Below are 23953 nucleotides of genomic sequence, written 5' to 3'. Positions count from 1 at the left end.
TTCGTTGTCTGTTACCAAATCTGCCATGATTAGAAAACACACTCGTAACTGGGTAACACACGGCACACTGACAAAGCTTAACCTAAGGTTACTATAACAATCTACAAGGTTAATATAGTTGGCTTCTCTTTCTTCCCCTTCATTTAGCTGCTTTCTTTTGTATTTCAAGTTATCATTACATGTATGTATTGTTGCATTTGAACAATTGTATTGTTGATAATAGAGGCAATTATTGTTATTATTATTGTTATTATTATTATTCATTATCGATAGTGCTATTTCTATTGGTATTTGTATTGCTCCATCTGTAGTGTAATAATGTTCATTGTCATCTCCGAATAATTTTTTTCACTAACTGCTTCTTTGCTATCACTTTTACCATCATATTTGTACATATCCTATTTGCTGATGTTGTTCTGTTGTTGTTATTGTTATGTTTTTTGTTGTTTTTGTCTCACTGTTTTATGCCTCCATTGTCCCCACAATTTCCCCCTATATCTTCCTTTTCTTCTCTTTTTAATTGTGGGGACAATAGGGGCATAAGACAAAGAGACAACAACAACAGAAAACACAACAATAACAATAACAAGAACAGATGGTGTTCGGTTTTTGAAAAGTTGGACTAACACGGTTGAATCATGCAATTGGAAACCAGATATCTTGGGATATAACCCATTCCATTCAATAAAAACAGCAACAATTGTATATCTTCTCAAATTATAACGGAACATTTTGAAGTGCATTGATGGCAGAAAAAAAGAAACAGATTTATTTAGTAAGGTAACTAAGAAAATGCGGACTCCCATACGAAATATGAAAGAGAATGAAGCACGTATTACAAATTACAAGGGAGAATAATAAAGCGTACACAAACATATTCACACTGCATTTCCAAACTGATTAACAATTACTGTGTATGCCAAACAACTGGCAAGACAGTCCAGAAAAATAGCATACAAGTTTGTCTGGAACAGTACCCTGTCGGGTCACGAACGGCCTTTTCTTTTGGATTTAAAACTAATTCCATCGATCCACAGAGCCGTTGCTGCCTTATGAATGAACTCAGAATACATTCAAAAGTTTTGTTTTCATGATTCTTGGTCCAAAAATTCCTTCAAAAAACTCTGTGCCGTCGGTCTTCCTTTACTTGTATTGTACCATATGTCCCGGCAAGAAATCTGTGTTCAAAGAACTCCGGCTTATCAGTGATTCCCAGAGCCCTAAAACAGTCTGAGGGCTATAGAGCGTTTTCTATTCGGGCTCCAGTACTCTGGAAAGTCCTCCCGGTAACAGTTAGAGATGCTACCTCAGTAGAAGCATTTAAGTCCCATCTTAAAACTCATTTGTATACTCTAGCCTTTAAATAGACCCCCCTTTTAGACCAGTTGATCTGCCATCTCTTTTATGCTCTTCCCCCTTTCCTGCGTGGAGAGGTTACTAGGTGACCACAGATGAGGCCCCACTATGGACTGGACACACACTATTAACTAGATCCACTCGACATCCATTGCACTGGTCGCCCAGGGAGGGCCTCCACATCTGCGGTCCCCTCCAAGGTTTCTCATTATATCCCATTGGGTTGAGGTTTTTTTTGCCCTGATGTGGGATCTGAGCCGAGGATGTCGTTGTGGCTTGTGCAACCCTTTGAGATACTTGTGATCAAGGGCTATATAAATAAACTTTGATTGATTGATTGATTGATCGATTGACTTTGGACCTGCATCCGCTCGGATACATTCTTGGTAGTAGCATTCGTGGCACAATCCAAGATCATTTCTTGAAGCTGTCTGTTAGACGTGTGTTCTTGTCTCTCATAATGATTGTGAAGATTAGGCAACTTTTTTTTTAAGGTGCAGTTCCCCTTTAAGTACCAGTATTGATACCCATCAAATGGGAATTGGCAACGTATCGGTTCAAATATGAAAAGTACCCTTTGTTTCATTGTCATGGCTCAAGTTGTGGTTCTGTTTCCCATACATGTTTTGTAAGTCTTTCTCTCCCCCACATTGTGGTGCGCGGCATGCTCGAGATCTCAGGGCTCACCTGAATCCAATTATTGGTCCCCCTATTTAGCTGATCTTGTTCAGCCTGTTGTTGCCGGGGCTTTGCATTCTGATGCCATGGCCAAGTCCTCAGTGTTTCCGCAGGATAGAAACCTCGCCTTTTTGCGTGCTTGCCTTAGCCCCGGCTTCCTAGGTGTGCCTAGTATCGTCTAGCCTTGCCTAGCGTCCTAGTGAAAAGGTATTTGGTTTTTTTTGCTATCTTTTTGTGCTGTGTTTGTGTTTTATTGCTGCCTATTGCTTCTATTCCGTCTTGTGACTTCTTCCCGCAAGTGAAAACCAGTGGTCAACCAGGCCAAGATTGCTTTGATTGATTGATTGAAGCTTTTATTAGTAGATTGCACAGTACAGTACATATTCCGTACAATTGACCACTAAATGGTAGCATCCGAATAAGTTTTTCAACTTAAATCAATTCATGGTTTTGTTGTGCAACAAGCAGCGCACAACTCTCTGAGTACGCAAGGGGTTCAGATCTTTCTGCAAAAAGCAGATACGAGCAAAAAATCTAATCATCCAATAGAATCAATGCCTATACTTTATATATATATATATATATATATATATATATATATATATATATATATATATATATATATATATATATATATATATATATATATATTTATATATATTTATATATATATATATATATATATATATATATATATATATATATATAAATATAAATGTTGAATGATATTAAGGATTCTTTGTCAGTGTGGTACCAGATATGTCGAACTATCTTGTGTTTCAGATGTCATTTTACACAACTAAACTGATGAAAACTTGAAAAAAACATGGCGGTCTACAACTTTTTTGTTTGTGGCTGGGTCAGGGAAATTAGTATCAAGACTCTTCCGGAAAAATATGCATTGTTTTTGCCTGGGTAAGGTTGCATTTCATGATTCAACTTTACGTCTTGTGAGGACACACCTGACAACTGACACCCATGACTGCATATCCACTTAACAAACAAACAAGTACTGAAACATATTTGTTTTTTGTCCAGTTGTCACATGGACTCTGACACATTTGTGTACAAAATAAACAAGAGGGGAGATGGAGAAGTACATTTCCTGACAAAGTATCATTGACTCTGACTTTCTGGTTTCTGTTTGTTAAAAATTGAAATACAAATATCAAGATAATACTTGAAAGGAAAATACTGAACAAGTAAATAAAAAATATATCCGTACAGCCGAAAACAATGCAAGCATAGGGCATTTTTCTTCGAGACAGGCTAAATGGCGACTAGTACTGTGGGGAGGCGGGGCCGGCGGGACACGCCTCCCCACAAGTACCTATTGAGAAGAGACGCTAGCTTGACCCCCACGCAGGTTTATTGAGCCGGACTTGAGCCAGACATGACGTCCTTTAAATCCAAGCAAATTGTGTTCCCTCGTAATAATAAGGAAGACTTATTGCCAACTACTGTATATCATCGTTGCATTTTTGGGATCGACACCACACAGGACCTAACACCCATCCCTGCTGTCCAGTCATTGTATCTTGTATCAGTTATTAAACAAAACAAGCCGTGTGCCACAGATGGCCCCCCGGCTGCTGCATTTTTGGGGTCTAGACCAGCGGTTCTCAAAATCCAGCCCGCGAGAAGTCCCTAGTTAAAAAAAAAAAGCATTTTCCCATCGATAACGTGACATCATCATTATACAGTACTCAATACCGGGGTAGAGCAAAATATACGTTAGGTCAGGAAAAAACACAGTGGCTATTTCATCCCTACAAGCCTGTTTTGCAGGTTTCCCTGCTCTTCAGGGGAGTTTATTAACAAACTAGTCTTGTCAGGCTTGGGCGAATGAAGGGACTCAGATGCAGAGATGGGAGGTTCTAAATAAGGCTTTTATTTTGAAAATAACTCTTAACCTCCAGAGCAGAAAAATTTACAATCACTATGAGGTACTACTATGATATCAAAATAAACGTTTCCAACAAGGGAAAAAAAACAAAAATCACTCCAACGGAGGAATTGACAAAAATAAGACAAATATTACTAGCAACGAATCTGCTATAAAAAACTTTAACAAAAAGCGCTCCAAACGGAGGAAGAAATAAAGGACTATGAAAACTTACTACACTCACAATTATTCTAACAATTATATAAACAAAAATCACTCAAACTTTGAGGAATGGAAATGTTAAGGAAAAATCATAACTCACCACTGCGGTAGAAAAAAGTTAAATAACGATGGTCGCTCTGAGGGAGGAAAAAGTTAAACTCAAAATTACAGCTAGACAAATGCTAGATTAACAAACGTGGTCGTGGGACGAGGCAAGACAAGAACATGAGCTTGGATGCAAGACAGGCACGAAGGATCGAGACAATCCGGCACAGAACAAGGGGAGGGATGGGCTTATATGGAACATGAGGGTAATGGGAAACAGGTAGAAACAATCAAGGGTCAGGGATGACGTCAGACTGGTGACACAAGAGGAAGGGCCCGTGATCTGAAACAAGAGGAGATGCTTTTTCAAAATAATACATGCAAATTACAAGACAGAAAAAACCAAGACAAGACTCTCCTCACCGCGGTGTGACAGTACCCCTCCCTTTAGGGCCGACACCTGACGGCCCAGGCTGTCCGGGATGGTCTTTATGGAAGTCCTCAATGAGGGTGGAGTCCACAATGTGTCGAGAAGGCACCCACTGTCTCTCTTCCGGTCCATACCCTTCCCAGTCCACCAGATACTGTCTGCCCCGGCCCCTGCTGCGAACTGCTAACAACTTCTTTACTTTGTAAACAGGACCGCCCTCAATCATCTCGGGTGGCGGAGGGGACGTGGTGGCTGGAACCAACGGGCTTACTTTAACCGGTTTCACTCGGCTGACGTGGAAGGTTGGGTATACTCGTAGGGACCGGGGCAGACGGAGTCGTACAGCAGAGGGTCCGATGACTCTGGTGATAGGGTATGGACCTATGAATCGGGGTGCTAATTTCTTGGAGGGTACCTTGAGTCGCATGTCCTTGGTCGAGAGCCAAACTCTATGCCCTGGCTGGTATGCCGGAGCGGGTCTCCTCTTGCGATCTGCAGTCTTCTTTATCCGATCTCTCTGTCGGATCAGCACCAGACGAGCAGCTGCCCAGATGCGTCGGCAACGTCGGACCAGAGCATGTGCCGAGGGGACCGATACTTCCGGCTCATTGTCTGGAAAGACTGGAGGTTGGAAACCATAAGCACTTTTGAACGGAGAGAACCCTGTGGCCGATGTAGGTAATGAATTGTGTGCATACTCAACCCAGACCAGGTGTTTGCTCCATGTAGAGGGATTCTGGGACACCAGGCACCGGAGGTTGGTTTCTAGTATCTGGTTGAGGCGTTTGGTCTGGCCGTTGGCCTCCGGGTGATAGCCTGAGGTCAGGCTGGCCTTAGCTCCTATAACTATGCAGAAATCCCTCCAAAACCGTGATACAAACTGGGGCCCCCGGTCAGAGACAATGTCTTTCGGGAAGCCATGAATCTTGAACACATTGTCCATCATGATTTCTGCCGTCTCCTTGGCGGAGGGCAGCTTAGGCAAGGCAATGAATCTCACCATCTTGGTGAAACGGTCTACCACTGTTAGGATGGTGGTGTTACCTTGAGAGACCGGGAGCCCCGTGACGAAGTCCATGGATATGTCGGACCACGGTCTGGAGGGAATAGGTAGGGGCTGCAGTAGACCCATACGGGACCCGGATGATGTTTTGTTCCGGGCACAGACCGAACAAGCCTCCATGTACTCCCGAACCTCCGGCTCCATGGATGGCCACCAGAATCGCCGGGAGATGGCGAACATCGTTCTCCGAACTCCCGGGTGGCATGAAAGCAGGGAGGTGTGAGCCCAATGGATCACCTGTGAGCGCAACCCAGTCGGAACAAACAAGCGATTACCTGGGCACCCACTAGGTAGCAGGGTTCCACCATTTGCCTGCTTCACCTCATCTTCTATTTGCCAGGTAACCACTCCAACCACACGGGACAGTGGAAGGATAGATTCTGGTTCCTTGGCAACAGGCTCGGGGTCGAAGCGTCTAGACAGGATGTCTGGCTTGACGTTCTGGGACCCCGGCCTGTAAGATAGAGAAAAAGAGAAGCGGTTAAAAAAAGAGTGCCCACCTGGCCTGGCGAGAGTTAAGTCTTTTTGCTTTCTTTATGTATTCTAGATTTTTATGGTCTGTCCAGACAATGAACGGAAGATCGGCCCCCTCAAGCCAGTGTCTACACTCTTCAAGGGCAAGTTTGACGGCCAACAACTCACGGTTGCCGACGTCATAGTTCCTTTCAGCTTTGGATAAACGTTTGGACAAGAAGGCACAGGGATGCATCTTGCCATCCTTCTCAGCTCGTTGGGATAGAACGGCTCCGACTCCTTCGTTGGAGGCATCCACCTCTACCACGAACTGGCGTTGTGGGTCTGGCATGGTGAGAATCGGAGCCGACGTAAAACGCTGCTTGAGGTTCTGGAGAGCACTCTCAGCTTCTGGAGTCCATCGGAATTGAACCTGAGTGGAAGTGAGGGCATGGAGAGGGGCCGCTATAGCACTAAACCCCCTTATAAACCGCCTATAGAAATTATCAAATCCTAGGAATTGCTGAACCCTTTTGCGACTATCGGGAGTGGGCCAGTCAGTAACTGCACTTATCTTAGCCGGATCCATCTGGACCTTTCCTGGAGCGACTATAAAACCCAAGAAGAAAATAGTGTTAACATGAAATTCACTTTTTTCTGCTTTGACATATAACTGGTTTTCCAATAGTCTTTTAAGGACCCTAGTCACGTGCACTTGGTGGGTGTCAATGTCTGGTGAATAAATTAAAATATCATCCAGGTATACATATACAAATTGATCAAGGAAGTCTCTGAGCACATCATTAATCATAGTTTGAAAAACAGCGGGTGCGTTGGTGAGTCCAAATGGCATAACAAGGTATTCATAGTGTCCACTTGGAGTATTAAACCCAGTCTTCCACTCATCCCTTTCTCTTATATGGATCAAGTGATAGGCATTACGAAGGTTGAGTTTTGTAAATACCTTAGATTGTTGAAGTTGGTCGAATACTGAAGACATGAGAGGAAGGGGGTACCGGTTCTTTATAGTGATGTCGTTGAGTGAACTGTAATCGATGCATGGTCTCAAGGATCCATCCTTTTTGCCCACAAAGAAGAATCCAGCACCCGCTGGTGATGAGGAGGGGCTGAGCAGCCCAGCTTTTAATGAGGCTGTGAGGTATTCCTTCATGGCCGCTTTCTCTGGACCGGAAACAGAATACAAGCGACCTTTGGGTATGGTGGACCCTGGGATCAAGTCAATGGTGCAGTCGTATGGACGGTGCGGAGGAAGAGACATGGCTTTGGTTTTACTGAAGACCTCTCGTAACTGGTGGTAGCATGGGGGTACAGAGTTCAGGTCCGGGTACTCGGATTCTGTGGTGGGGTTTGCAGAAAACAGATTGAGTTGCGCTACACTTTTCTTTTGTGTATCGCCGATAAAACAGTCATTATTACAGTCCTTCCCCCATGCTTTAATTTCTCCTGTTCTCCAGTCTATCTGGGGGTTATGTTGAATCAGCCATGGAAGTCCCAAAATCAATGTGTGTGAGGCGGCTTTGAATAGATACAAGCGAATCCTTTCCTCATGGTTTTCTATGGATATGCGGATTGGTTCTGTGGCGTGGGAAATCATAAACAATTCCTTCCCATCAAGAGCTTTTGCTCTAATGGGTCGAGCCAACGGTTCGGATCTGATCCCTAATTTTGCAGCTAAAGACCAGTCCATCAAACTCTCGTCTGCCCCTGAGTCAATAAGCGCCCCAATGTGTGTGACTGTGTGATGTTTTACCTGGATCCTGGTGAGGGTACGCTTACTGGGAGTAGTGGCAATATGTTGACTCACTCCGATGGGTCGTTTTTTAGGGCAGGTGGCGACGAGGTGGCCCGGCTCCCCGCAGTAAAAGCACCTTCCTTCCAGCTGTCGTCTCTGACGTTCCTCCTGTGTCAGCCGCGCTCTTCCCAGCTGCATTGAATCCTCACCTTCTGCCTGGGGGTTTCGGTGACTTGACTCCGATGAAGCGGTGTAAAGATCCGGACCATGATGCGTCTGATGATGTGCTGCTCCTCCCGTAGTGGTGGTTCGTGCGCCCCGATGTCGTCTGAGCTGCGTCAGTCGGTTGTCGGTACGAATGGCGAGCGCAATGAGCTCGTCCAACCCAGCTGGTAAGTCTAGTGGTACAAGTAGATCTTGAATATGTACAGCCAAACCTTTCAAAAAAGTATCATAAAGAGCAGCGGCGTTCCACCCGCTCTCAGCCGCTAGCGTGCGGAATCGGATGGCATAGTCACAAACCGAGTCTCGACCTTGCCTCAGTCTGCTCAACTCCTGTGCCTTCTCTCGGTTATCTGTGACAGGGTCAAATGTCATTCGCAGTGCCGTCTGGAAATCTGTGAGGGAGTTGCAAATGGCTGCACCTCGGTCCCATTCGACGGAAGCCCATGCCTTGGCTCTACCCTTCAAGTGGGAGATCATAAAAGCGATCTTCGCTCGTTCAGTGGGGAAGGCGTGAGGATTAAATTCAAAATGGATAGAACAATCTATCATGAATGTTTTGCTTTGTCCGGTTTCACCTGAATAGGATGCGGGAGGTGCCAGTTTACTTCCGGCTCCGGCGAATGACGTAGGCGGTAGGGGGGCAGGTACGGGTGCCGATGCGGCGGTTTGAGGAAGTTGCCGGACCATCTCCTGCAGCTGGGTGGTTAGTCGGGCCATGTGTTCGGCCATCGCCGTCTGGAAATTCTCTTGGCGTGAGAGGCGGGTTGCCTGATCCTGGAGGGCGGCGGAAATTTGTCCTTTCTCTGCTGAGTCCATACTGGCCAGATTGTAATGTCAGGCTTGGGCGAATGAAGGGACTCAGATGCAGAGACGGGAGGTTCTAAATAAGGCTTTTATTTTGAAAATAACTCTTAACCTCCAGAGCAGAAAAATTTACAATCACTATGGAGGTACTACTATGATATCAAAATAAACGTTTCCAACAAGGGAAAAAAAACAAAAATCACTCCAACGGAGGAATTGACAAAAATAAGACAAATATTACTAGCAACGAATCTGCTATAAAAAACTTTAACAAAAAGCGCTCCAAACGGAGGAAGAAATAAAGGACTATGAAAACTTACTACACTCACAATTATTCTAACAATTATATAAACAAAAAATCACTCAAACTTTGAGGAAGGAAATGTTAAGGAAAAATCATAACTCACCACTGCGGTAGAAAAAAGTTAAATAACGAAGGTCGCTCTGAGGGAGGAAAAAGTTCAACTCAAAATTACAGCTAGACAAATGCTGGATTAACAAACGTGGTCGTGGGACGAGGCAAGACAAGAACATGAGCTTGGATGCAAGACAGGCACGAAGGATCGAGACAATCTGGCACAGAACAAGGGGAGGGATGGGCTTATATGGAACATGAGGGTAATGCGAAACAGGTGGAAACAATCAAGGGTCAGGGATGAAGTCAGACTGGTGACACAAGAGGAAGGGCCCGTGATCTGAAACAAGAGGAGATGCTTTTTCAAAATAATACATGCAAATCACAAGACAGAAAAAACCAAGACAAGACTCTCCTCACTGCGGTGTGACAACTCTATGGGAGTTGAAGAGCAGGGAAACCTGGATTTCCTGACCTAACGTGTGTGTAATGGACCAGAGTGGTGGAATATTAAAATCTAATAAAAATGTTGCTTAAAACAAATGTATATATTAAGAACCCAATGTAGTGAGAGCAGTTGTCCAAAGTAAGGGAAGATGATTATGCTTGTTCGCACTTTATTATAATCCAAATTACAGCCACGACAGGAGAAGTGAGTCAATGTCCTGGCTCCGCCCACTTCCACGGCGTCCTCCTGCACACAGAATTAAAACGGAGGCAGGCCACAGGGATAAAATCTTCTAAAACCAAGGAGACGCTCTCCGGGCTGACGCCACACTTACACGCAAGGCAGGGTTTCCCCTGCCCTTGCTGTAGTTCCACGTCGAAGTCTTGGGTACGCCCACTCTCCTCGCCAGTCGCCGGTCACTCGCGGGACCTACGTGGCCGTACCCGTCCCGTCTTGCTCCACCTCTTGGTCACTCCCGGGGGTCGCCGCAGGTCTCTGGGTCCCAATCGCCCCCCTGTCCACAGAACCACACAGCCAGCGTACAACGCACGAGCCCGCAAGCCTACAGCCCAAGGCAGTTGGTTGCCCCCACAGATCCACAATACACAACACTTACTTCGGAGGCAGAGTTTCCTCTGCCCCTGCGTGTTGTGTGCTCCTTGGGGTTCACTCTGGTAGCCTGCGGGGTCTGCTGTGTAGTCCGGGGGTTCCTTCCCAGCCTGCGTGCGTCCACCCGGTCGCTCTTGGCAAAGCCTGTCAATTCTTCCCCGATCCTGGCAAAGCCTCTCGATCCTCCTGCTGTCGCTTCCCTCACCTCGTCGATCCTGCCTGTTCTCTTTTAAATGGGTGCAGTCCTAATGCTCCACAGGTGTGTCGAACTTCAGGTGTCGTTTGATTGGGCACTTTGGTTGTCAGGGGCAACAAGCTAAAAGGGGCAACGTCTTAAAATACCAGCAAAGTCCACAAGGAGTAAAATAATGCAATTAAAAAGACAATCGAATTCTAAAATGTAAAAACATGCAATTAAAATCCACAGCAATAAAACACTATAAGACATGCATGGCAATGAAACATAAAAAATAAAATCCCCTACTTGCGTCCCATCACATGTGTGTGTGTATGTATATATATATATATATATATATATATATATATATATATATATATATATATATATATATATATATATATACAGTCCAGTCTAGACAATGGAGCGGCAGTCAGGCCTTTCTAGTCGTGACAAAGAGTTGGTAGTGTGACAACAAACACGCCATCTCACTGCTGTGATCCGTTTAGATGATGCGTTCGGTCCTCTAATCCTCCTCAGAAGGAGTCCTCAGCCAGTCCTTTTGAAGTCTGTCTATTTTATCATTTATTAGCCTTAAATTTTCCCCAAATAACTATTTTTGTCTCTCCCTCTTGGCTCGGCGTGCTTTCCACTGCGACCCATTTTTGTTTGGGTTAGAGGGGTTTCAGTCAAAACCCAATTAAAGTCACAGATGCGGCACGCAAACACACAAAATCCAGCATAGTTATTGGATTTGTGCTGTGATATATATTCTATACGCCACATTTAAACATTTGGAATGCACTGGCAGCAGAGATAGCGGATCTTCCCATTTCCTGATGTAAATAGAAGCTGGGTGTAATTTTATGGAGGCCCTTTGAAAAGCTCCCTCATGTGATCAAGTGCTGATATCCCTTCTTGGAGTCTGCTCACCCACTCAGGAGGTGTCCACAGTTCCGTGTGGTTGCACACTTTCACGCCCGTCCAAAGCTCCAGCCTTTGCTTTCATCTGCCACTCGGTCACACTAGCGTTTTACTGAGCCGTAATTGTGCTGTAATTAGGAGGCGGCGCATGGAATTCCCATTCAAACCTTACTTACACACCAAGGGACATAAACAACAGAGCATACGATTTGGGAAGTGTTCATGTAAAAGGGACACAAATGCAAAATAATGTTCTGAAAGTCTTACAGTTGTCCAAACTGAACCACAAATGTGATATATTGTTTTTAAATTCGGACATCCTTAACAAGGTTATATTTTAAACCTATAACACTGTATGTGATTTTCATTTTGCTGCATTTATCTGAGTGTCATGGCTCTCTGGGTAGTTTCAGCATTGTCTTTGGACATCTTTGATGGCATGAGTATTTTTCTGATCCAAAACACACTTTTTCTTACAGGCATACACACTATATTGCCAAAAGTATTTGGCCACCTGCCTTGACTCACAAATTAACTTGAAGTGCCATCCCATTCCTAACCCATAGGGTTCAATATGATGTCGGTCCACCTTTTGCAGCTATTACAGCTTCAACTCTTCTAGGAAGGCTGTCCACAAGGTTGCGGAGTGTGTTTATAGGAATTTTCTACCATTCTTCCAAAAGCGCATTGGTGAGGTCACACACTGATGTTGGTCGAGAAGACCTGGCTCTCAGTCTCCATTCTAATTCCAAAGGTGTTCTATCGGGTTCAGGTCAGGACTCTGTACAGGCCAATCAAGTTCATCCACACCAGACTCTTACATCCATGTCTTTATGGACCTTGCTTTGTGCACTGGTGCACAGTTATGTTGGAAGAGGAAGGGGCCCGCTCCAAACTGTTACCACAAGGTTGGGAGCATGGAATTGTCCAAAATGTTTTGGTATCCTGGAGCATTCAAAGTTCCTTTCACTGGAACTAAGGGGCCAAGCCCAACTCCTGAAAAACAACCCCACACCATAATTCCTCCTCCACCAAATTTCACACTGCACAATGCAGTCCGAAATGTACCCTTCTCCTGGCAACCTCCAAACCCAGACTCGTCCATCAGAAATTTCACGACTGGATTTGTTGCACAGGTGGCATCCTATGACAGTTCCATGCTGGAAATCACTGAGCTCCTGAGAGCGGCCCATTCTTTCACAAATGTTTGTAGAAACAGTTTCCATGCCTAAGTGCTTGATTTTATACACCTGTGGCCGGGCCAAGTGATTTATTTATTTATTTACATTTACCGATTAGGACATCTGATTCGGATCATTTGGATGGGTGGCCAAATACTATTGGCAATATAGTGTATGTTGGGTGATTATTACCCAGCAATAGTGATTGAAGGTAAATACGTTTTTGTGTGGATTCTACCTAGGGCAAGTGTTAGTGTGTAAAATTGTCACGGCTGGTTACCAGGCCGTGCCTTATTATGCGTTTGTAGGTGTTCTCCTGTGTCTAGTGTTTTAGTTCCTGTCCTGTGCTTTTATTTTGGCGGCTCTTCCGGTTTTGTTGGTGTTTTCCCGTGGCCGCTTCACTTCTGTCCGGTGCACTTCCATGCACCGGTTTGTTGTTGGAAATCAAGACTATTTGTGTAGGGTAGGGTAGAGTAGGTCTTTATTGTCATTGCACAAGTGCAACAAAATGTTGTTTTCAGCACAAACCCGTTCAAGATTAGACAAACAAACAGTGTACAGGGTTACGGAACAGGAACGCTCATGGGTCGCCATAAGGTGCCCCGTAAAAGATGGGGGAATGGTAAACTCTGGGGGAGGAAGAGTAAAAAAATACAATCTAAACTGGGCTCCTAAGGTGGCCCAGTCTGGAGTGGGAAAAAAACTCCCTAGCAAAGCACATATACTGTACATATTACAACATACAACTGAAGACTTGCAACAGAGGAGAGGTAGTGGGTGCTACGGTGGAAGGCTGCAGCTCTTCAGGCGCTGCCCAGCCGTCCATCACCCCTTGGGGATTCGATAAATTGAGCCTTTTGCTACTTTCGTTGTCGAGAGTTTGCTCTTTCCTCCTGCCGTGAGTTTTGCTGTGTTTCAGCCGTCCGTTTTGTTGTTTTGCAACCTGTCGGTTTTAGTTTCGTTTTTGCATAACCTTCCCTATGCTTCGGTGCATTCCTAGCGGGACTCATCTTTTTTTGTTTGAGCTACATTAAATACTTAAAATTGCACACTGCCTTCTCGGTCTTCTGCATCTTGATAACATGCCAGTAATCGCCGTCTTGCGACCCGAGTGTCACAGAAAAGTCCCGACCATGACATACAGATGTTCCGGCAGTCACCGACGAGGACTATGAGATGTTTTTTTGGGCTGAAAACGAGGCAAAGGCACAACGGTACCCCGCTGGGGTACTAGAGACACTGATATGGGGGCCAGATGGCTGTCTGGTCCCTACAGACTCTTTTTGGCCGATTGCCAAGCCTGCTTGTCGCCGACAAAGATGGAAGTTGGCGTCGTCACGTCGTCGCGTCGTCGCGTCGTCGCGTCGTCGCGTCGTCGTGACACGCAGCCCTCATCAAGGACTATGGGTGAATATGGCAACCCAAACGGCAATGTGGCTGAACTTTTCATGTCTTGGGCAGCAAGCCAGTGCAGTCTAGGCATATCAGGGCCAGCCGAACCCAAGTTAGCGCCACCTCTAGCACACAAAGAGGCACACGCACAGAAGGCTACGGGCCGGCGTGCGCAGCCACGCCCCCACAAGGTGACGTGGAGTATAGACGCATTGCCTCTCTGGTTCTCACAAGGACTTTCCACCTTCCTAAAGCTGAAGCCCTGCCCACTTAGACACCCAAACTCTTTAAGACTCAGGCTCCTGCACGTCCTTGATTCCCGCCTAGACCAGCAAGAGCCCTCCTCCAGACCTACCTTGTTTCACCCGTGAATGTTGCTCCCACAGTGTGGGTGAAAGCGACTTGAATCCTCTTCCTGAAAGGGGGACTAGTGCTAGTAGCAGGTCCTCCCACGACGTCGCCATATTCGTCTCCAGTGGGTCCTTCCACGCCGCCGCCATCATCATCTCCAGCGGACTCATCGTCGCCTCTTGTCCTGGAGTCAGCTCCAGATTTCCTGCCGCACAAGCAGCCATCAGGCACTGGCACGCAACCCCCTTGTCGGCCAAGATTGTGGCCATTTCATGGACGCCCTCCGCGCTAGCTAGGCCCAAGACCCGGGCACGGACAGTGGTGGTGCGCTGTTTTTTTGTTCCCAAATTCCTAATTTTCCAGTAATTTTGGAGCATTTTTGTATGGTCCCTTCATTATGCTTTTCTTTCATTTTGTTAGACAGGACACAGTTTACAATAAAAGAACACTACTCAAATGTGTCATGTATTGCCATGTTTTGATATATATTTAATGACAAGTACTTTTTTTTGGGTGTACTAACTGGAGTAAAAATCACACGGCATTAAAGATTATATAATGAGCACGGTGGTAGAGTGGTCAGTGCGCGTACAACACTAAAAGTGGTCCCTAGTGTGTGAATGTGAGTGCGAATGTTGTCTGTCTATCTGTGTTGGCCCTGCGATGAGGTGGCGACTTGTCCAGGGTGTACCCCGCCTTCCACCCGAATGCAGCTAGGATAGGCTCCAGCCCCTCCCCGTGACATCGAAAGGGACAACCGCTGGAAAATGGATGGATGGATATTAAACAAGCATAACATGATTTAAGACAATGTGAACAGGCTGAGTCTGTACCAGACAATGCAATAACTTTATACTTTTATCATAATGCATTTTTTTTGTTTTGTTACTTCGGCAGTGCTTAGCTTGCTTTTACACTTGTATGAGACTTGCTACTTAAAGGCCTACTGAAACCCACTACTACCGACAACGCAGTCTGATAGTTTATATATCAATGATGAAATCTTAACATTGCAACACATGCCGATATGGCCGGGTTAACTTATAAAGTGCAATTTTAAATTTCCCGCTAAACTTCCGGTTGAAAAGGTCTATGTATGATGACGTATGCGCGTGACGTCAATGGTTGAAACGGAAGTATTCGGACACATTGTATCCAATACAAAAAGCTTGGTTTTCATCACAAAATTCCACAGTATTCTGGACATCTGTGTTGGTGAATCTTTTGCAATTTGTTTTATGAACAAGGAAAACTGCAAAGAAGAAAGCTTTAAGTGGGATCGGTGTATTAGCAGCTGGCTGTAGCAACACAACCAGGAGGACTTTGACTTGGATAGCAGACGCGCTAACCGACTGTTAGAAAGGTTCCCAAACTCTGTGCTACCTTAAGAGACTGTTATGAGCCGTCCACCTTAAGAGCGCAAGGCATTGTGGCGCGCTCATTCGCTCTACCCACAACAGAGCACAGAGCGGTGAATGCACGTCATTTACATTTGCCGCGTGTATATATAAAACTTATAATATTGTACAGCACTGCGGTACCGGGTGCGTCACTGACGAACGTAAGTTTATTATAAAGTTAAGAATTCTAATGTACACGTTAAATTGCCTGTTTGACTTCTCTGCATTTGTTTGTTTCCGACGCTAGTTGAAAGTAATCCATTACTTACGTAGGAGTTGTTTGGCGCGCAGTGGGCCTTGTTTACAGCGTCTAGCCAATGTATTTCATGTAATAGTTCTTTATCTCTTTAAAGAGAGCATTTGAGGACATTTGTGCCTTTGTACATGTAGGCAAGCACCTTATTCTGCACGGCAGGTTACAAGCACCACGTTTACATGCCTTCTGTAGCGTGCAGTGACACCTTGTGGTCTAGTTAAGACATTTAAGTTCAGTTAAATGTTGGGATGATGTTATTTGAGTGTTTGGTTTGATGCTATCCTGCAGTGTGTATGGCAGGGCTTACTGTTTACTGGTGAAGCTAACGTTTACTAAATGCCAATTATTACCGGTATATGCTTTATTGTGTATCCATGATATATTATTGCATTAAGGTGATATGTACTATTATTACGTAGGCTATGGTATTCTATACTAACAGCTGATAAGGAGCCAGACCTTGTCAGCTAGCCACCGCAAGGTGTCACCAGCGAAGGTTGGCAATAAACCACAGTACCTTCAAACCCGACAGCTAAGTAGCGAGCCTTGTCCCCCCTACATGGCTCACACCTACACCAGTCCTACACGCTCTCCAGAGGAACCTACCTACATGGCACGCTATCCACCGCAACAGTTGCCACACCACTTCCAGCGTGCTGTTCAGCCCCCACACCAGAGACCTGCGTATCACACCACTACATCAACAATGCTGCAACACCAACCACCGGCTCAGGCTCCTCCCACCAGAGCTATACCCCACGTTGCAGACTATGCACCACAGCAGCTGCTGAACCAGTACCAGCCACACTACGCACAAGTACAGTATCTCCCTCGTGTAACTCCCTCCTATGCAACCACTTATACGTCTAGCCAGCCTGGGTACATGCCAGTGTCCACACAAGCAGCCCCGTGGTTGCAGAGACAGGGCCAGCAAACCCCTCCTCCACCACGCTATGAATCAGCAGCTGCAGCTGCTGAACAGACCTACAGAGGCCCACGCCCGACCATACCAAACTTCAGTCACTACGACCCATGTGAGTTTGCCCGTTTGAAAATAGCCCTGGAGAACCTCCTGCCTACAGAAGGGACTGAAATGTTCAAGTACCAGATTCTGGTAGACCATCTGAGGCTTGAAGAGGCAAAATTGATAGCAGATGCCTATCTCAACTCCCCCACGCCCTACACTGACACCATGTCAGCCCTCATTGAGAAATTCGGCCAGCCCCACCAGATAGCCCTCAGGAAGATAGCCAGTGTGCTAGACTCACCTGATGTTCGCCGTGGAGACACCGCAGCCTTTGGGCGGTTTGCTCTTCATGTTCAGTCCTTGGTTGGCCTACTTACAAAGACCAAAAAATGTGAGCACATTACACCAATTCTTAAATCCTTACATTGGCTCCCTGTACATCAGAGAATAGATTTCAAAATCCTCCTGCTCACATATAAATCACTACATGGTCTAGGGCCCAAGTATATCACTGATACGCTCCCACTATATACGCCCTCTAGATCACTAAGATCTTCTGAGACCAATCTGTTAGCGGTTCCAAGAGTAAACTCAAATCAAGGGAGATCATCATTCAGTCACTATGCAACACATAGCTGGAATAAACTTCCTGAAGATGTCAGACTCTCCCCAACTCTCACTACTTTTAAAACTAGACTGAAGACTTTTATGTTCACCTTAGCTTTCAGCTAAATCTTTTAATCTTTTAACTTTTAACGTCTGCACTGTTTTTATTTTTATTGTCTGCATTTTAATTTTGCTTTTATTTTCTTTCATTTCACTTTGTTGTCTGTGAAGCACTTTGAGTCTGCCTTGTGTATGAAAAGCGCTATACAAATAAAGTTGCCTTGCCTTGCCTTGCCTTAAGTCGTTGGGCACTGACGGTGAAGTGGAGCTTCGCTGTGGATCTCACGTGGTGAGACTGTTAAGCAAACTACCCGCAGAGCAACGGGCAGACTTCCGTCGGACCACCTTTAAGAACCCCGGGACTGTTCCCACCCTGTGCAATCTAGCCCAGTGGCTCCAGCACGAATCCTGGTGTCAGGATTTCGACGGACAGACACTCATAAGAGAAAAGGAAAACCAAGTGTCCCGGTATGAGGGTCGCCAGGGACGGCGACCTGTTACCGTCCTCCATGGATCAAAGGACTCTGAAGAAAATGATGGACATACTAGAGCCTCAAAGGGAAATAAGGGGAGAGCTAAGCCCTGTTGCCCTTTCTGCGAGAGCGATGAACACTTCCTCAGCCAGTGTACAGAAGTCACAAAGCTAAACAAAGAAACTCTCACTGAGTGGATAAAGGCCAACAAAAGGTGCTGGCGCTGTGCACGGCCTCACCAAGCCGCTCAGTGTGACTTAAAGAAGCCCTGTGGCCTATGCCAAGGGAAACATCTGCAGGTCCTTTACGACGTAAATGATCGACCACCAAGACCGACAAGCAAGGAGGAGAGCTGCCTGGAGAGCTCCGCCACTGAGGTTCTGTACGTCGACCGTCCTTCAGTCCACACTAGGGTCTTACTGAAGGTCGTCAGAGTGCTTCTTCGTCACGGAAATCGCACTATAACCACCTACGCCATCTTGGATGACGGGTCCGAAAGGACCATGCTCCTGCCAGCAGCTGTCCGAGAACTTGGCCTACAAGGCACACCTGAGGACCTGCCCCTGAGAACCATTAGACAGGAGGTCCAGACCCTCCGTGGCTCTGCAGTATCCTTCCACATCTCTCCTGCTGCTGAGCCAAAGACCAGCTTCCTAGTCTCCAGAGCCTTCACCTCAGGTCGCCTCGGCCTAGGCGAACAGTCATACCCGATGGACCGACTCCAGAAGAGGTACGCCCACCTGGTCGGTTTACCAATTAAGCCCTTCCACAGTGCCAGACCCCTAGTACTCATCGGCTCCGACCACCCACACCTGATCACCGCTATCGAGCCAATCCGACTGGGCCTGCCAGGTGGGCCTGCTGCCGTCCGGACCAGGCTAGGCTGGACTCTTCAGGGCCAAGCAAGATTCTCCCAGAAGCCCCTACACTCACAGCAGTGCCTAGTGACATCAGTTCACCCTCCAGCTTCAGAACTATTCAAGCATGTCGAAAGGTTTTGGCAGCTCGACACCCTTTCATATAAAAGTGAGAAAATTGTAACCAGGTCGAGACAAGACCAAGCAGCAGTAGCCCTGCTAGAAGAGAAGACCACCCGCGTGGAGGTAGCAGGAGTCTTACGCTACGCCACCCCCCTGCTGCGCAAGCGAGACATGCCTATCCTTCATGCCCCCAAAGAAGCCGTCATGCCGAGTCTGCGGAGCACAGAACGGCCGCTAGCTAAAGACTCAGAACGTGCCAAGGCTTACAGCGCAGAGATCCAGAAGCTGGTGGATGCAGGCTCTGTCAATAAGTTAACCCCCGAAGAAGTCAACCAAGACGGAGAAGAGTGGTACATTCCTCACCACATGGTGAGTCACAACAACAAGAACAGAATTGTCTTCAATTGCTCGTATCAGTACAGGGGCCAGAGTCTGAACGATTCCCTACTGCCAGGACCCACCCTTGGAGCATCACTCCTGGGAGTTCTACTGCGCTTCCGGGAACATGCAGTCGCCTTAAGCGCAGACATTAAAGGGATGTTCCATCAAGTCCGTCTCCTTCCTGAAGACCGTCCCCTCTTGCGGTTTGTGTGGCGCGACTTGACCAGAGATGAAACCCCAGCAGTGTTCGAGTGGCAAGTTCTACCATTTGGAACAACCTGCAGTCCATGCTGCGCCACGTTTGCTCTACAGCTCTATGTAGCCAATCATAGCCAGCCAGGAGATGATGTGAGCCTCTCTATAGAGAGGTCCTTCTATGTTGACAATCTCCTACAGAGTCTGCCCAAACCTGAGGATGCCAGAGAGTTGGTGGACAGACTTCGGGGACTCCTTGCGGCTGGTGGGTTTGATCTACGCCAGTGGGCTAGCAACGTGCCAAACGTCGTGGGACACCTACCCAAAGAAGCCAGGTCCGACACCCTCGAGCTCTGGCTCGCACAAGATCGAACAGACTCTCCTGAATCCACTCTAGGACTCAGCTGGCACTGTCAAACCGACACCATGAGCTACAAGCATCGACCCATAGAGTACGGAGTTCCAACAATGCGGAACATCTACAGGGTTTTGGCCAGTCAGTATGACCAATTAGGGTTTATCTTACCATACATCACTCGAGCCAAGATGCTGGTCAGACGCCTCTGGGAGAAAAACAGAGACTGGGATGATCCCCTCCTGCCCCAAGACCTCTTACAAGCGTGGAAGGCCTGTGAGGAAGAACTACAATTTCTATCTCAAGTCACCTTGCCACAAGCGTATATACCAGTCGAAGCGGACGAGTCAAGCGTCACCCATCAAGTCCATGTGTTCTGTGATGCATCGGAACAGGCTTATGGCTCGGTGGCGTATCTGAGAACGCTGGACTGCCGAGGTCAAGTCCATCTGTCCTTCCTACTCGCCAGGTCCAGAGTTGCTCCCAAGCGACTACTCTCCATACCCAGACTGGAGCTGTGTGGAGCGTTCACAGGAGCTCAACTGGCTAAACTCCTAGAGAAAGAGCTCACACTGAAGATCGATCAGACTATCCTGTGGACAGACTCTACAACAGTGCTGGCGTGGCTACACTCAGAGTCCTGTCGTTTCAAGATTTTTGTTGGTACCAGAGTAGCCGAAATACAGGACCTCACGAGTCCCACCGCCTGGCGATACATAGATTCAGCGAGGAACCCAGCTGACGACATCACTAGGGGAAAGACTCTACAGGACCTGACCAAGCCGAACAGGTGGAGCCATGGCCCCCCCTTCCTCCTTCAGCCTCCAGCTGAGTGGCCTGTCAAGCCCAACGTCGAACAGGAAGGCGATGCCTCCGAGCTACGGCAGTCTACTTTCTGCGGTGTCACCTTAACAACACCTAGTACGCCAGACGCAGAGGTGAAGCAGTATGATACCTGGAAGGAGCTGCTAGTAGCTATAGTGCAGGAGTTACATGGGGCGGCGGGTAGCTACACTGCCAAAGACTATCGCAATGCTGAGACCCTCATATTAAAGCAAGCGCAGTGCGAGAGCTTCCCAGAGGAGTTGCGTCTCTTGAAAGCAGGAAAGCCCGTACCATCCGCCAGCAGACTGCTCACCCTGTCACCGGAGATGAATGAGGAGGAAGGACTAATCCGTGTCGGTGGCAGACTACGACGTGCTGTAGACATCGAGCAGACAACGCTGCACCCTATTGTGTTAGACCCTGGGCACCCCTCTACCAAACTCCTCATCCAAGATTTCGACAGTCGCTTGCACCATCCCGGGCCAGAGAGGGTGTTTGCTGAGATGCGGCGCTCATTCTGGATCCTGCGCGGCCGTGAAGCGATTCGCCGTTACCAACACACCTGCAAAGACTGTCGACGTTGGAAAGCCAGACCTTCTGTTCCAAAGATGGCAGATCTACCGCCAGCCCGCCTGCGGTTCTTTAAGCCCGCCTTCTTCTCGACGGGGATGGACTGTTTCGGGCCGTTTCAAGTCAAAGTAGGAAGGCGTACTGAGAAGAGGTGGGGTATAATTTTCAAGTGTCTCACCACCAGGGGTGTGCACTTAGACCTTCTGACCACCATCGATGCAGACTCCTTGATGGCTCTCAGGCGATTTATCGCTCGTCGAGGAACACCAGCCGAGCTGCTCTGCGACTGTGGGACCAACTTCAAAGGAGGAGAAAGAGAACTGAGGGAGGCTTTCTCTGCCCTGTCACCAGACCTGCAACAGCAACTCGCCAAGCAGAAAATTGACTTCCACTTCAACCCCCCTGCAGCACCTCACTTTGGAGGAGCATGGGAAAGGGAAATCCGCTCCGTTAAGACCGCCTTGTACACCACAGTGGGAACTCAGTCAGTCTCAGAAGAAGTGCTGCGGACCGTGCTACTGGAAGTAGAAGGGATTCTTAACTCAAAGCCATTGGGGTACGTCTCCTCCAGCATCACAGATCTCGATCCTGTGACCCCCAATAGTTTGTTGATGGGGCGGCCAGACGGGTCCTTGCCCCAGATCGTATACCCAGAGACTGAGTTACTGAGCCGCCGTCGATGGAGGCATTCACAGGTGCTGGCAGATCGCTTCTGGTCCAGTTTCTTGAGAAATTATCTGCCAAGCCTCCAGACTCGTCAGAAATGGCACTCTACGCCAGCTGACCTCGCAGAAGGCTCAGTAGTGATGTTAGTGGATCCCCAGCTCCACGGGCCTTGTGGCCCATCGGTCATGTCACTAAGGTCCACCCTAGTAACGATGGTCACATCCGTTCAGTGGACGTGAGGATCAGAGCCCGTGATTACACCAGACCAGTTGCCAGGCTGGTTGTCCTGCCAGCCCTGCCACCCGGCGAGGAAGAGGACAGCTCTACTGCCACCATCGCCCCTTCGTGAGACACTAATAACTTTGTCACCTTTCTATGGAGCGAATGTACACTGTACATTCGGGGGCGGCTGTTAGAAAGGTTGCAAAACTCTGTGCTACCTTAAGAGACTGTTATGAGCCGTCCACCTTAAGAGACTGTTATGAGCCGTCCACCTTAAGAGCGCAAGGCATTGTGGCGCGCTCATTCGTTCTACCCACAACAGAGCACAGAGCGGTGAATGCACGTCATTTACATTTGCCGCGTGTATATATAAAACTTATAATATTGTACAGCACTGCGGTGCCGGGTGCGTCACTGACGAACGTAAGTTTATTATATAGTTAAGAATTCTAATGTACACGTTTAATTGCCTGTTTGACTTCTCTGCATTTGTTTGTTTCCGACGCTAGTTGAAAGTAATCCATTACTTACGTAGGAGTTGTTTACAGCGTCTAGCCAAAGTATTTCATGTAATAGTTCTTTATCTCTTTAAAGAGAGTATTTGAGGACATTTGTGCCTTTGTACATGTAGGCAAGCACCTTATTCTGCACGGCAGGTTACAAGCACCACGTTTACGTGCCTTCTGTAGAGTGCAGTGACACCTTGTGGTCTAGTTAAGACATTTAAGTTCAGTTAAATGTTGGGATGATGTTAATTGAGTGTTTGGTTTGATGCTATCCTGCAGTGTGTATGGCAGGGCTTACTGTTTACTGGTGAAGCTAACGTTTACTAAATGCCAATTATTACCGGTATATGCTTTATTGTGTATCCATGATATATTATTGCATTAAGGTGATATGTACTATTACTACGTAGGCTATGGTATTCTATACTAATTGTTTATGATGTTCTTATCTGTTTACTACAGAACCACCAATACTAGCCAGTGTTGTACCATTCAACTAATCCATGCCTGTCAACCTGCCTACAAAACAAGTAAACTGCCCTATGCCAAACGAACTGTCCTGTCTTTTGTGTCCTGACCGACGCCCCAGGGGCGAATGAGACTACCTTTATAGAACCATAAAGTCACCGACGCTAGCCGCCGACCGCATTGATGATCGGGTGAAGTCCTTCGTCGCGCCGTCGATCGCTGGAACGCAGGTGAGCACGGGTGTTGATGAGCAGATGAGGGCTGGCTGGCGTAGGTGGATAGCTAATGTTTTTAGCATAGCTCTGTGAGGTCCCGTTGCTAAGTTAGCTTCAATGGTGTCGTTAGCAACAGCATTGTTAATCTTCGCCAGGCTGGAAAGCATTAACCGTGTAGTTACAGGTCCATGGTTTAATAGTATTGTTGATTTTCTGTCTATCCTTCCAGGGGTTTATTTCTTTTGTTTCTATCTGCAGTTAAGTCCGAGGCTATCACGTTAGCTCCGTAGCTAAAGTGCTTCGCCGATGTATTGTCGTGGAGATAAAAGTCACTGTGAATGTCCATTTTGCGTTCTCGACTCTCATTTTCAAGAGGATATAGTATCCGAGGTGGAGTAAAATACAAATCCGTGATCCACAATAGAAAAAGGAGAGAGTGTGGAATCCAATGAGCCA

At 46.9% G+C, this 23953-nt stretch overlaps 1 protein-coding gene across 1 annotated transcript; it reads right to left on the bottom strand.

Moving 5' to 3' along the window:
- Positions 1-4282: 4282 nt before the first annotated feature.
- On the bottom strand, positions 4283-5423 carry LOC133647820 (uncharacterized). Its single transcript, XM_062043531.1, has 3 exons — positions 5320-5423; positions 4610-5228; positions 4283-4529 (listed from the first exon to the last, which is right to left on the bottom strand). The coding sequence occupies exons 1-3, from the start codon at positions 5339-5341 to the stop codon at positions 4496-4498; spliced, it is 675 nt and encodes a 224-aa protein (XP_061899515.1). The 5' UTR covers positions 5342-5423; the 3' UTR covers positions 4283-4495.
- Between the last annotated feature and the right edge of the window lie 18530 nt (positions 5424-23953).

Source organism: Entelurus aequoreus, linkage group LG04 (genome assembly GCF_033978785.1).
Source record: "Entelurus aequoreus isolate RoL-2023_Sb linkage group LG04, RoL_Eaeq_v1.1, whole genome shotgun sequence".
NCBI classification, from domain to species: Eukaryota; Metazoa; Chordata; class Actinopteri; order Syngnathiformes; family Syngnathidae; genus Entelurus; species Entelurus aequoreus.
The sequence above is the reverse complement of the archived record's forward strand: the minus strand, read 5'-3'. Positions and strand labels throughout refer to the sequence as shown.